At 41.5% G+C, this 13,688-nt stretch overlaps 1 protein-coding gene across 1 annotated transcript in view; it reads left to right on the top strand.

The window, feature by feature from the left end:
• Positions 1 to 13,688, top strand: part of SLC24A3 (solute carrier family 24 member 3) — a 480,638-nt gene that overhangs the window by 336,076 nt on the left and 130,874 nt on the right. The window contains exon 4 of the mRNA XM_004754143.2: positions 11,316 to 11,390. Coding sequence (XP_004754200.2) covers positions 11,316 to 11,390 — 75 coding nt within the window. The remainder of the gene's footprint in view (positions 1 to 11,315; positions 11,391 to 13,688) is intronic.

Below are 13,688 nucleotides of genomic sequence, written 5' to 3' on the forward strand. Positions count from 1 at the left end.
CACCAATCATTATATCCTTTGGAAATAGAGGAATGGCCATCTTGATGGAAAAGTGCCTCACTCTAAAATATTCAGGCCAGTAGTATCGATGGTACTATCTATATCATCAGGCTTTCTTCAAAATTGTAGGTTCTTCGAGGTTGTATCTTCAAGACTGACTTTGTATATTTGTTTTGTTCCTTTGTTCTGTTTTTTTTTTTAATTTCTTAGTACTAGTAGTAGACCCTTTTTTAGAGCATTTTTAGGTGCATAGCAAAATCGAGCAGAAGGTACTGATTTTCTTTTCCTTCCTACTCCTCTACCTGCACAGCACCTTCCCCCATCAATACTTTGTTCTGTTTTATTTGTTTTTCCAGTGGGAACCTGATTTCCAATGGGTAACATGGCAGGAATTGGAACAGAGTTTCTTGTAAGCAGAGTGGTAGGATAGTAAGTGCTCTATGGCTGGAAAGGAGCCCCATCACCTGGTGGCTAGAGAGGCATCTGATCCAGGATGGGCATCCCCATCTCACACTCCCCTGTTCAGGGAAGTTAATGTGATAGTCAACACCCTTGAAAACACAGAGAACCTGGGAGACCTCTTCATGTCTCAACCCCTCAATCCAAGTGTTGATTTGCAATATGTTAGATGGAGCTTCTTGCTTCACAACATATTGGAATATATTCTTAAAGAGATGATTTATAGACTTGGCTATTTCAGTGAGTTGAGTGTGGCAGCTTTAGACAGCTTATTTAGATCTTGCTTAATTCAAAAATGTGCAATTCTGTATTCCAGTTACTGCATCTAGCTGTCCTTTCAAGATAATGATAAAGTCCACATATCTTTGGATCAGCCAAGTCATACAGTAAAAGGGTGGGGCTGAGTCCATTACAACTTAGGAGTATATTTTCTCTCATCCACAAGCTGTAAATATAGCATTAATTTTTTTTAAATTGACATTTTCTTCCCCCAGAAATCCACAAATAATTTTGTGTAGGTTATGAATAGACCAATCAATGAAAGTTATTTTTAAGGCTTCTCTGCATGCCAGACATCACAGGGTCCTTGGAGATTAAAAACATATAAGATGGAATCCTTGCCCTAAAGTCTCCACCATCTACAAAATTCACATAAGAAATACAAACTCAAGGTGGACAAACAGAAAATATAGATAGGAATCATAAAAACAGAATCATGCCAACAAGAAGAGAAGCTATTTTGATTTATGGCCTTACAAACTCTTATATGCAAATATACTTACGTGAGTATGTGTGTATTTATGTGATTTTTATTAACATATAATGTATTATTTACCCCAGAGGTACAGATCTGTGAATCATCAGGCTTACACATTACACAGCACTCACCATAGCACATACCCTCCCCAATGTCCATCACCCAGCCACCCTGTCCCTCCCCCACCACCCCTCAGGAACCCTCAGTTTGTTTCATGGTTTATGGTTTTATGGTTTTTCTTATGGTTTATCTCCCTCCCGATCTCATCTTGTTTCATCTTTTTCCCTCCCTACCCCCCACAACCCTCTGCCTGCCTCTCAAATTCCTCATACCAGAGAGATCATATGATAATTATCTTTCTCTGATTGACTTATTTCACTCAGCATAACACCCTCTAGTTCCATCCACATCATTACAAATGACAAGATTTCTTGGGGGTTTTGATGGCTGCATAGTATTCCATATTGTGTGTGTGTGTGTGTGTGTGTGTGTGTGTGTGTATCACACCTTCTTTATCCATTCATTTGTTGATGGGCATCTAGGTTTTTTCCATAGTTTGGCTATTCTGGACATTGTTGCTATAAACATTCAGGTGCAAGTGCCACTTTGGATCACTACATTTGTATCATTGGGGTAAATACCCAGTAGTGCAATTGCTGGGTTGTACAGTAGCTCTATTTTCAACTTTTTGAGGAACCTCCATACTGTTTTCCAGAGTGGCTGCACCAGCTTGCATTCCCACCAACAGTATAGGAGGGTTCCCCTTTCTCCTCATCCTTGCCAACATTTGTTGTTTCCTGACTTGTTAGTTTTAGCCATTTTGACTGGTGTGAGGTGGTATCTTACTGTGGTTTTGATTTGTACTTCCCTGATGCCAAGTGATATTGAGCTCTTTTCCTGTGTCTGTTGGCCATCTGGATGTCTTCTTTGCAGAAATGTCTGTTCATGTCTTCTGCCCATTTCTTGATTGGATTATTCTTTGGGTGTTGAGTTTGATAAGTTCTTTATAGATTTTGGATACTAGCCCTTTATCTGATACATCATTTGTGAATATCTTCTCCCAATCTGTCAGTTGTCTTTTGGTTTTGTTGACTGTTTCCTTTGCTGTGCAAAAGCTTTTGATCTTGATGAAGTCCCAATAGTTCATTTTTGCCCTTGCTTCCCTTGCCTTTGGCAGTGTTTCTAGGAAGAAGTTGCTGTGGCTGAGGTCAAAGAGGTTGCTGCCTGTGTTCTCCTCAAGGATTTTGATGGATTCCTGTTTCACATTAAGCTCTTTCATCCATTTTGAGTCTATTTGTGTGTGTAGTGTTAGGAAATAGTCCAGTTTCATTCTTCTGCATGTACTGTCCAATTTTCCCAACACCATTTGTTGAAGAGACTGTCTTTTTTCCATTGGACATTCTTTCCTGCTTTGTCGAAGATTACTTGACCATAAATTTGAGGGTGCATTTCTGAGCTCTCTATTCTGTTCCATTGATCTATGTGTCTGTTTTTGTGCCAGTACCATACTGTCTTGATGATTATAGCTTTGTAATAGAGCTTGAAGTCTGGAATTGTGATGCTACCAAATTTTTTTTTTTCAACATTCCTCCGGCTATTGGAGGTCTTTTCTGGTTCCATAAATTTTAGGATTTTTTGTTCCATTTCCTTGAAAAAAATTTATGGTATTTTGATGGGGATTGCATTAAATGTGTAGATTGCTTTAGGTAGCATAGACATTTTCACAATATTTGTTCTTTCAATCCATGAGCATGAAATGTTTTCCATTTCTTTTTGTCTTCCTCAATTTCTTTCCTGAGTACTTTATAGTTTTCTGAGTACAGATTCTTTGCCTCTTTGGTTAGGTTTGCTCCTAGGTATCTTACACTTTTGGGTACAATTGTAAATAGGATCAGTTCCTCAATTTCTCTTTCATCTTGCTGTTGGTGTATAGAAATGCAACTGATTTATGTGCATTGATTTTATATCCTGACACTTTGCTGAATTTCTGTGTGAGTTTTAGCAGTTTTGGAGTGGAGTCTTTTGGGTTTACCACATAACATATCATCTGCAAGGAGTGAGAGATTGACTTCTTCTTTGCCAATTCAGATGATGTTTATTTCTTTTTGTTGTCTGATTGCTGAGGTTAGGACTTCTAGTACTATGTTGAATAGCAGTGGTGATAGTGGACATCCCTGCCATGTTCCTGACCTTAGGGGAAAAGCTCTCAGTTTTTCCCCATGGAGAATGGTATTTGCTGTGGGCTTTTCATAGATGGCATTGATGATATTGAGGGATGTACCCTCTATCCCTACACTTTGAAGGGTTTTGATCAAGAAAGGATGCTGTCCTTTGTCAAATACTTTTTCAGCATCTATTAAGAGTATTATATGGTTCTTGTTCTTCCTTTCATTAATGTATTATATCACGTTGATTGATTTGCAGATATTGAACCAACCTTGCAGCCCAGGAATAAATCCCACTTGGTTGTGATGAATAATCCTTAATTAATAATAATTATTTTGATGTCGTGTTGGATCCTATTAGCTAATATTTTGGTGAGAATTTTTGCATCCATGTTCATCAAGGATATTGGTCTGTAATTCTCCTTTTTGTTGGGGTCTTTTTGTGGTTTTTTGGATCAAGGTAACACAGACCTCATAAAATGAGTTTTGAAGTTTTTCTTCCCTTTCTATTTTTTGGAACAGTTTCAAGAGAATAGATATTAATTCTTCTTTAAATGTTTGGTGGAATTCCCCTGGGAAGCCATCTGGCCCTGGGCTCTTGTTTGTTAGGAGATTTTTGATGACTGCTTCAACCTCCATACTGGTTATGGGTCTGTTCACGTTTTCTATTTCTTTCTGATTCAGTTTTGGTAGTTTATATGTGTCTAGGAATGCATCCAGATTGTCAAATTTGCTGGCATATAGTTGCTTGTAATATGTTCTTATAATTGTTTGTACTTCTTTGGTGTTGGTTGTGATCTCTTCTCTTTCATTCATGATTTTGTTAATTTGGGTCTTTCTCTTTTCTTTTTGGTAAGTGTGGCCAGGGGATTATCAATCTTATTAATTCTTTCACAGAACCAGTTCTGTTGATTTGTTCTACTGTTTTTTGGTTTCCACCTCATTGATATCTGCTCTGATCTTTATTATTTCTCTCCTCTTGCTGGGTTTATATTTTCTTTGCTGTTCTTTCTCCAGCTCCTTCAGGTGTAGGGTTATGTTGTGTACTTGAGACCTTTCTTGTTTCTTGAGAAAGGCTTGTATTGCTATATACTTTCCTCTCAGGACCACCTTTGCTGTGTCCCAAAGATATCTTTAGGTCCCTAGCCCTTGGTACTGCCTCTTGTTTTTTGTTTTTTGGGGTTTTTTTTTTTTTTTGGTTTTTTTTGTGGTGAGTTTTTCCACCTTGTCATTTTATGCAGATAAGAATAGATGAATGATGGGGGGTTAAGGGGGTAGGAGAAGAATCAATGAAACAAGATGGGATTGGGAGGGAGACAAACCATAAGTGACTCTTAATCTCACAAAATAAACTGAAGGTTGCTGGGGGAAGGGGGGTTGGGAGAAGGGGGGTGGGGTTATGGACATTGGGGAGGGTATGTGCTATGGTGAGTGCTGTGAAGTGTGTAATCCTGGTGATTCACAGACCTGTACCCCTGGGGATAAAAATATATTATATGTTTATAAAAAATTAAAAATTTTAAATTTAAAAAAATTTTCTTAAAAAAAAAAAAAGAATAGATGAATGAGAACAAAATACTAAAAGGGTAGCAACAACCCCAGAAAAATATATACTAACCAAATTAGAAAGGCCATGAAACCAGGAGGAGAAGAAAGGGGAAAATAGAAAAATATTATATATATAATATATGTTATATAGAGAGAGACACACACTTGATTTTGGGTGTTTTTTGGTCCGTTAGAAGAAACTGCCTCCCAAAAATTTTAAAGAAAGAAAGATTGACTCAGTTCATGATCCCAGCGTCCTGGGATCGAGTCCCGCATTGGGCTTCTTGCTCAGCAGGGAGCCTGCTTCTCCCTCTGCCTCTGCCTGCCACTCTGTCTGCCTGTGCTCACTCTCTCTGACAAATAAACAAATAAAATCTTTTTTAAAATTTATGTATATACAAAAATAAGGGTAAAAACAATGAAGGAATGGAATATGACTGTGAAGATGTAAATTTAAAAAGACTGTAACATTGGGGAGGGTATCTGATATGGTTGGTGAGTGCTGTGAAGTGTGTAAGCCTGATGATTCACAGACCTGTACCCCTGGGGCAAATAATACATTATATGTCAATAAAAATAATTAATAAAAAATAAATAAAAATATATAAATAAACCTTTAAAAGAAAAAAAGATTCTGAAAGAGGAATTGATAAGAAGTTGATTGAAAAAAAAAAAAAAAGAGGAAAGAATGTGATCAGGCTGGAGACTAGAAGAAAGCCATATGCTAGATTTAGGGTATATTTTGATCTATTAGAAGAAATTGTATCCCAAAATTTTAAAGAAAATTAAAACCTGTATGTTACCAAAAATAAGGTTAAATACAATGAAGGGATAAAATATGACTAGAGCAATGAAAATTAAAGATTTTTTAAAAGGTATTTATAAGGTAAAATAGTTAAAATAGGAAAGAGGGAAAATTTTAAAAAACAGAGTAAGAAAAATTCGTTTTTACTTTTGTTTCCTTTGCCTTTGGAGACATATCTTGAAAGAAGTTATTTTGGCCAATGTCGAAGAGACTACTGCCTATGTTCTCCTCTAGAATTCTGATGGATTCCTGCTTCACTTTGAGGTCTTTTATCCATTTTGAGTTTATCTTTGTGTATGGTGTAAGAGAATGGTTGAGTTTCATTCTTCTATACATAGCTGTCCAGTTTTCCCAGCATCATTTATTGAAGTCTTTCTTCCACTGTATATTTTTTCCTGCTTTGTCGAAGATTAGTTGACCATAAAGTTGAGGGTCCATATCTGGGCTCTCTACTTTGTTGCACTGGTCTATGTGTCTGTGTTTATGCCAGTACCATGCTCTCTTGGTGATCATACTTTGCAGTAAAGCTTGAAATCAGGCAACATGATGCCTCCAGTTTTGTTCTTCTTTTTCAACATTTCCTTAGCAATTCAGGGTCTCTTCTGGTTCCATACAAATTTTAGGATTGTTTGTTCCAGCTCTTTGAAAAATGCCAGTTGAATTTTGATCAGAATGGCATTGAAAGTATAGATTGCTCTAGGCAGTATAGACATTTTAACAATGTTTATTCTTATGATCCATGAGCATGGAATGCTCTTCCATCTTTTGTGTCTTCTTCCAGTTTATTTCATTAGTGTTCTGTAGTACCTCAAGTACAGATCCTTTACCTCTTTGGTTAGGTTTATTCCCAGGTATCTTATGGTTCTTGGTGCTATAGTAAATGGAATTGATTCTCTAATTTCCCTTTCTGTATTTTCATTGTTAATGTATAAGAAAGCAACTTATTTCTGTACATTGAATTTGTATCCTGACACATTACTGAATTGCTGTATGAGTTCTAGTAGTTTGGCAGTGGAGTCTTTGGGTTTGCCATATAAAGAATCATGTCATCTGTGAAGAGAGAGGATTTGACTTCTTCATTGCCAATTCGAATACCTTTTATTTCTCTTTGTTGTCTGATTGCTGTTGCTAGGACTAGTACTATGTTGAACAAGAGTGGTAAGAGTGGGCATCATTGTAGTGTTCATGATCTCAACAGGAAGGCTGTGAGCTTTTTCCCATTGAGGATGATATTTGCTGTGGGTTTTTCATAGATGGATTTTATGAAGTTGAGGAATGTTCCTTCTATCCCTATACTTTGAATCATTTTAATCAGGAACAGATGCTGTATCTTGTCAGATGCTTTTTCTGCATCAAATGAGAGGACCATGTGGTTCTTCTCTCTTCCCTTTTGATTTGTTCTATCACATTGATTGATTTGTGAATGCTGAACCACCCCTGCATTCCATGGATAAATCCCCCCTTGCCATGGTGGATAATCTTTCTAATGTACCGTTGGATCTTATTAGCTAGGATCTTGTTAAGAATCTTAGCATCCATATTCATCGAGGATATTGGTATGAAATTCTCCTTTTTGGTGGGTTCTTTGCCTGGTTTGGGGATCAGGGTAATGCTGGCCTCATAAAAAGAGTCTGGAAGTTTTCCTTCTGCTTGAATTTTTTGAAACAGCTTCAGAAAAATAGGTATTATTTCTTCTTTGAATGTTTGGTAGAATTCCCCAGGGAATCCATCAGGTCCTGGGCTATTGTTTTTTGGGATGTTTTTGATCACTGCTTCAATCTCATTACTAGATATTGGTCTATTCAGGTTGTCAATTTCTTCCTGATTCAGTTTTGGAAGTTTATAGGTTTCCAGGAATGCATCCATTTAATCTAGGTTGCTTAACTTATTGGCATATAATTGTTGATAATAATTTCTGATGATTATTTCTATTTCCTTGGTGTTAGTCATGAACTCTCCCTTTTCATTCATAATTTTATTAATTTGGGTCCTCTTTCTTTCCTTTTGGATTAGTTTGGCCAGTGGTTTATCGATCTTATTGATTCTTTCAGAAAACCAGTTTCTAGTTTCAATGATGCATTTTATTGTATCTCTAGTTTCTATCTCATTGATCTCTGCTCTAATCTTGATTATGAATTCTGGAACACTGAAAAGGAATTTTTAAAAAATCAAAATTTAAAAGAATAGAATAAGAAAAAGAATTTCTAAATTTAACTTTGAAAGACTAATGATCATGGAGAAAAACCATGAATTCTATGTGTTGCTTTCCCCTACCTCTGGAGTTCTGCAGTTTTCACTGATTGGTAAACTTTGCTGAATGTTCTTACTGATCTTCTGGGGGAAGGGCCTGTTGCAGTGATTCTCAAATGTCTTTGCCCCAGGCAGAATTGCACTGCCCTTGCCAGGGGCCAAGCTAAGCGATCTGCTCAGGTTCACTCTTGGAGCTTTTGTTCCCTAAACGCTTTCCGTAGAGCTTTGGAGGACGGGAATGATGTTGATGGCCTCCCAATCTCTGGCCCATAGTAGCTGAGGGCTTCGGGGCCCGCTCCTCAGTGCACCCTCAGAGAAAAGTAGTAAATCCCTCCCATCTCCCTGGTCTCCGGCCACAATCCAAGCTCAAGCAGCCTGTGACCAAGCGTTTTTTATCTCTGGTGCATGGTCCCATTTGGAGTCTTCAAACCCAGCAGATTCCTGCCACACGCTCCCACAGCACTCCTTCCAGAGGAGGAAGGAGAGTCTCCCTGGATCTGCCCCTTGTGGGGTCCCTGCTCAAAGGGTAGTGGCCCAGCAATGCCCCAGATCATGGTTGAAGATAACCCTGAGTTGAGAGCCCAATTCTTCACTCTGTCTCTGCCAGCGGCTTCCCCGCTCTGATACCTGGGAGCTTTGCCACACTCAGACATCCCTGGTCTTTCTGTGACCCATGGGTCCTGAGACACACTGTCCCCACAAGAGCTCCACCCCCTGCTTAGTCTCTGGGGTGATGTCCGTCAGTGGAGCAGACTTCTAAAAGTTCCGATTTTATGCTCCCCTGCCTTACCACTTGCCAGGAGCCAGCTCTTCCCTCTGCAGTCTCTCTTCCCGAATATTGCCTCAGATTCACTTCTCCGCATGTCCTATTTTCTGGAAAGTGGTTGCTTTTCTGTTCCTAGAATTGCTGCTCTTCTTCTCTTTGATCTCCTGTTGAGTTTGTAGGTGTTCAGAATGGTTTGATAACTATCTAGCTGAACTCCTGGGACCTGATATTTAGTTTCCTACTCCTCTGCTCCTACCCCCCTCTTGCACCTACCCCCTGTACTTATGTGTTTATACAATAGATAATACCCAAAAAGATATTGTACACCCTGTTTTATAATATTTTTCAATTAGCAATGTATTGTAAATGCCTTTTCTTGTTATTAACTATGGACTAAAATAATCTCTTTTAGCAGGATTTCATTGAGTGACGAACCACAGTTTAGATAACCAATCCCCTATTGTATATTTTGTTAGGTTTTGATAATTTATTATAGTCAGCATTTTGGAAAGAATATCCCCGCTGCATATGTTTTTGTGCACTCGTCTGATATTTTTGTAGAATCAGGTGGTAAGATGCATTTTAGAATCTTACAGTCTGGTCAGAGAGCCCAAGCACATAGGTGTGAAAAGGAAAACAGGTTCATAGAGTAGGGGAGGGGTGGCTACATTAGTGCAACAACCAAGAGTCAGAGGCCAGAAAGATAATTTCATGCTTGGGTTGCTACAGAAGGCTTCATGAAGGACACCTGTGATTGACAGAAACTCCATTCAACTCATCTTAAGTGTAAAAGGCCTATTATCGGCTCATGAAATTGGAAGGTTGACTTTGGTTTCAGCCTGAGCTGGGTCCAGAGTTCATGAGGTGTCGTTGAGCACCTGTGTGTGTGTGTGTGTGTGTGTGTGTGTGTGTGTCTGTCTGTCTGTCTGTCTTTTTGAATGTGTATGTCTGTATGTGTGTATCTGTGTGTGGATATGTCTGTCACATCTCTTTGATGGTCTTCTTACTACATGAACTGCATTCTTGGACAAGCTCTCTCTACACACCAACTGCCTCCAGCAGCTACCGACTTGAGTGGTATTTATATCTCATAAGGAGAGAGCCCCTCTCTCCCAGTTTCTCTGTCAATCTCTCCTTGGCCCCTTGCAGACCTTTTGCCCACCACCACTGTATGACACAGAATGGGATGTCCTGGCGGCTAGCCTGGGTCTGTGCCTGCACCCTGTGCAGAGAGAGGCTGAGAGTGTGTGAGTAAGATCTGTCTGGTGGAGCAGTTCTCAAAAGGAAAAGATGTTGAGAGATGAAAACATGAAAGCGATGTCACTGCAGAGGATGCTGACCTTAAAGGATGAGACGCTATACCCATTTAATGTTTTTGGTGTCACGTAACAGGAAAACTCCAAATCAGACTGGTCTGCTGAATGCCCTGTTACGAAATCCAGAGGCAGGCATACTCCAGCCTGATATGCTCAATGGCTTAGTGATGCCATTAAGTTACTCAGAGTCAGCTTCATCTTATATCCCATTTCCCTCAACATGGCTGCTAGGAGCAGTCAGGACTCATAGCTTCCTTGTCTGTAACCAGTGCCGCAGGTTGGGAAATGGCACCCACTGGCAAGAACTCTAAGACATTTCCTGCCATGTCATTGGACCAGTCCAGATCATGTGTCCACCCTTGAACCACCAGCCATCAGTGGGAAACACTATACTCTATTGCCCAGTCAGTATCTACTCCTGGAGGAAAGGGTGGGGTCACCTTCCCAGGGGATATGGTGGATATTGGGATGAAACTGGGGTCCCATTAGGATGGAGTGGAAGACAGATGCTAGCTGGTCAACCAACAATGGAATCCAAATAAGATTTGACTAATTAGAGAAGAAACCTGAGTTAAACAGGTAGAGAGGTAAGTTATGGCCAAACCATAGACTTCAGGGTTTTTCCTAGTCAGAGCTGACAAGAAGAAAGATTGTAGAGTCTGTCCTGCAGGGAACAGCACAGTGAACAGCCTCAGTTGAAATGTTTGTTAATTTATTCCTTCATTGCATACATATTTATTGAGCACCTAATATGCACTGTGCCCAGAGCTGGGGATAAATAAGACAGATGAAGTTCACCTCCTCTTGGACTTCTGGTGAGGAAGATGGAGAATGTACAAATTAATATGTCAAGGAAAACAAGTCAGGATAAGGTGAGTAGAGAGAAATGGGAGGGAGGAGAGTCCAAGGACCCTTGCTTAAGTTGACATTGAACCAGGGACTCAAAGGACCTGATGGAGTAAGCCAAGGTCATCTGAAGGAAGCATGATTTGAGCAGAGGGAACAGTAGGTGCAAAGTCCCTGAGGCAGGCATCTATAGTCTGTTTGGTGGACAAGGGGAGAGTGGTAGATGTTGAGGTCAGAGATGACGGGTGAGAATGCAGAGGGCCTCCCAGGCAATGCAGTCTTTGTACTTTACCATGTTGCATTCATGATGTTGGAGGGTGTTATTGAAGCAGAGGGTAGACAGGCCCTCACCCTATGGCTCTGCCTTGGCTCTGACTTCAACACCTTCTTTCTTCTCTTCCAGGCCATGTACATGTTCTACGCACTGGCCATTGTGTGTGACGACTTCTTTGTCCCCTCCTTGGAAAAGATTTGTGAGGTACGTGCCTTATATTCTCAGCATGTCTGGGCAGGTGATGCAACTATACTGCCCTAGTCCCCTTCACTGAGGACCTGGGGAGCCCTCCATGCCACCTGGGCAGGAGCACCGGCCATCAGCATCCTTCTGAGTGACCATCAAAATTAGCACAAAAGCTCCATTGGTCCCTTTAGAATGTCAGGGTACCGACCCATAGTTGGACTTTCACCCCTATGGCCAGCTCTCCCTGCTCCATTCAGCAATTCGTGATACTCTTTGTGTCCTACTTCCCTGTTCTCTTTTCCTCTTTTAAATCCTGCTTTCTCCCTTTGTGTTCCTCATCTTCCCCTCCTTTGTTTCCTTCTGCATCTGTGACCTCCCTCGTGGGGTCCTCACAGAGCAGGAGGTCTTCAGCCACACACCTCTACCACCCTGCCCCTCTGTACACGTGCAGAAACGCTCTAAGCAGAGGCCCAAGAAGGAAGATGATCAAAGAACTGACCACAGAGAACAGGAAAGGGACTCTGTTCTCACTCAGCCCAGGAATGCCAGGTTGAAGACCAAATGACAGCCCTTTCATCAGAAAATATTCAGAGTATTTAGAACACTTTCATTCTCTCGCCTCTTTCATCTCCGTCTGTTTTGAAATGTAGTTTCCTTTATCTGGAAGCTTTCCACTTTATTTTATTTTTAATTCAGAATCCTGTTTTCCGAAAGCCTCTCTCCCAGACACGCCTCCCATCTGGGACTCATGTTCCTCATGTCGTTCTCAGACTTGGTCATCCTTCCCTTTCCCTCCCCTTCACCCAACCCCCAATTGTCTGAGTCATTGGAGGACAGCAGAGGACCCAAGTTGCATTGCTGTGAAGTGTCCAGATGATGCTGGGGCTCTTGGTCTACAAACCTCACTCAGAGATCACTCACTTAAACAGGTTTCTTCTACATCCTGGAAATCTGCTTGGTTTTTGCACTTTAAAAATGAATGGATGGATGGATGGATGGATGGATGGGAGAGAATCGGGCTTCAGGAGTCCTGGAGGGGCCTCAGGAGGAGGTTCCTTTATTGGGTGGAGGGAGAAGGAGAACAATGAGGTGGCCTCTGAGATGGATAGTGGGCACATATGGGAGCCTTTTGTCCCAAGCAATGTCACCTGAGCGCAGGGTCACCTTATAGGGCAGCAGAGGAGGTGCTGAGGCACCCATAACTGGGATCATTTGTGATCTTGGAAATACCACCACTTGGTGTTCTATTCATTATGCAAAACAAACTCCTCTCTTTCCCACACAACTTTTTTTTTATAGCCAATTTATGACCCTGCTCTAGACATGTATGTAGTCTTGTCTGGAGGTATTCTGCTCCATAGGGAAAATCCGTAGCACCTGTGAGCACACCCCCTTGGGGAGGAAATGGGACGAGACAGAGCGTGGTTCCTTGACATCTATGGGCCATAGGACACATAGCCAGTCTCCAGGGTGAGGCACACGGGGCTGGATGAAGTTCTGGGAAGTTGAAAAGTAGAGAGAGAAGAAAAGGGAGGGAGAGCTGGATGGGGGGCGGGGATGGTTAGGGAAGGGCTTGTGCAGGGACAGGGTGGGAGCAGCCCTTGGAGGCATTTTTCACATTTCAAGACAACACATTTCAAGGAAAGATATTTGTGCTGAGAAGAGTCTGAGCTCTGGGACCAAGGGAGGAGAACCCAGGACTGGAATCCGCCTCTGGGGAAGGCGAGGCTGGGACATCAGGGTTACCAGCGCTCAGGAGGGAGCTAAGAAGGCTCTTGACAACTATGCTCTTGTAGATAGAGGTGTCCAGAGGCAGGAAGACCCTCTCCCTCCCCGAGCTGGTGATTCGGAGTATCCAGCAAGATGTTACCAGAGCCCAGGTGAATTAGGGATGAGAGAGGAAGGGAGGTAAGGAAACATGGGAGAAGAAGCAGACCTCAGGGTTTGAAGGAGAGAAAGAGGAACTGGAGATGAGCTCAGGGTGTGGACTCTATGTCTCATGCCCATTAGGGACCCCGAGCTGGAACAGACACAGCAGTCCTGGGCTCTCAGCTCCTGGCAAGTCTTGATGGACCACCAAGGAATGTGAGCTCTGTGTTAGGTCACCTTCAGGGACTCTCTGTCCTGGGTCTCACCTGCATCCCTCACAACCACACCTTTGAACTGGAGATATCAGCACCTCTTCGAGTCTTCTCAGAACCACATGTGAAGTTGAGCTGTTCAGTCCAGAGTGAGAGATTCCCCGGACTCCAGATCTAAGTGCTCCATTAGGGCTACCACAGCAGCCCATTGCTGGTCTGTGGAGCCAAGGGCCTA

The sequence above is a fragment of the Mustela putorius genome, unplaced genomic scaffold (genome assembly GCF_011764305.1).
Source record: "Mustela putorius furo isolate JIRA1106 unplaced genomic scaffold, ASM1176430v1.1 tig00000253_pilon_pilon_pilon, whole genome shotgun sequence".
NCBI classification, from domain to species: Eukaryota; Metazoa; Chordata; class Mammalia; order Carnivora; family Mustelidae; genus Mustela; species Mustela putorius.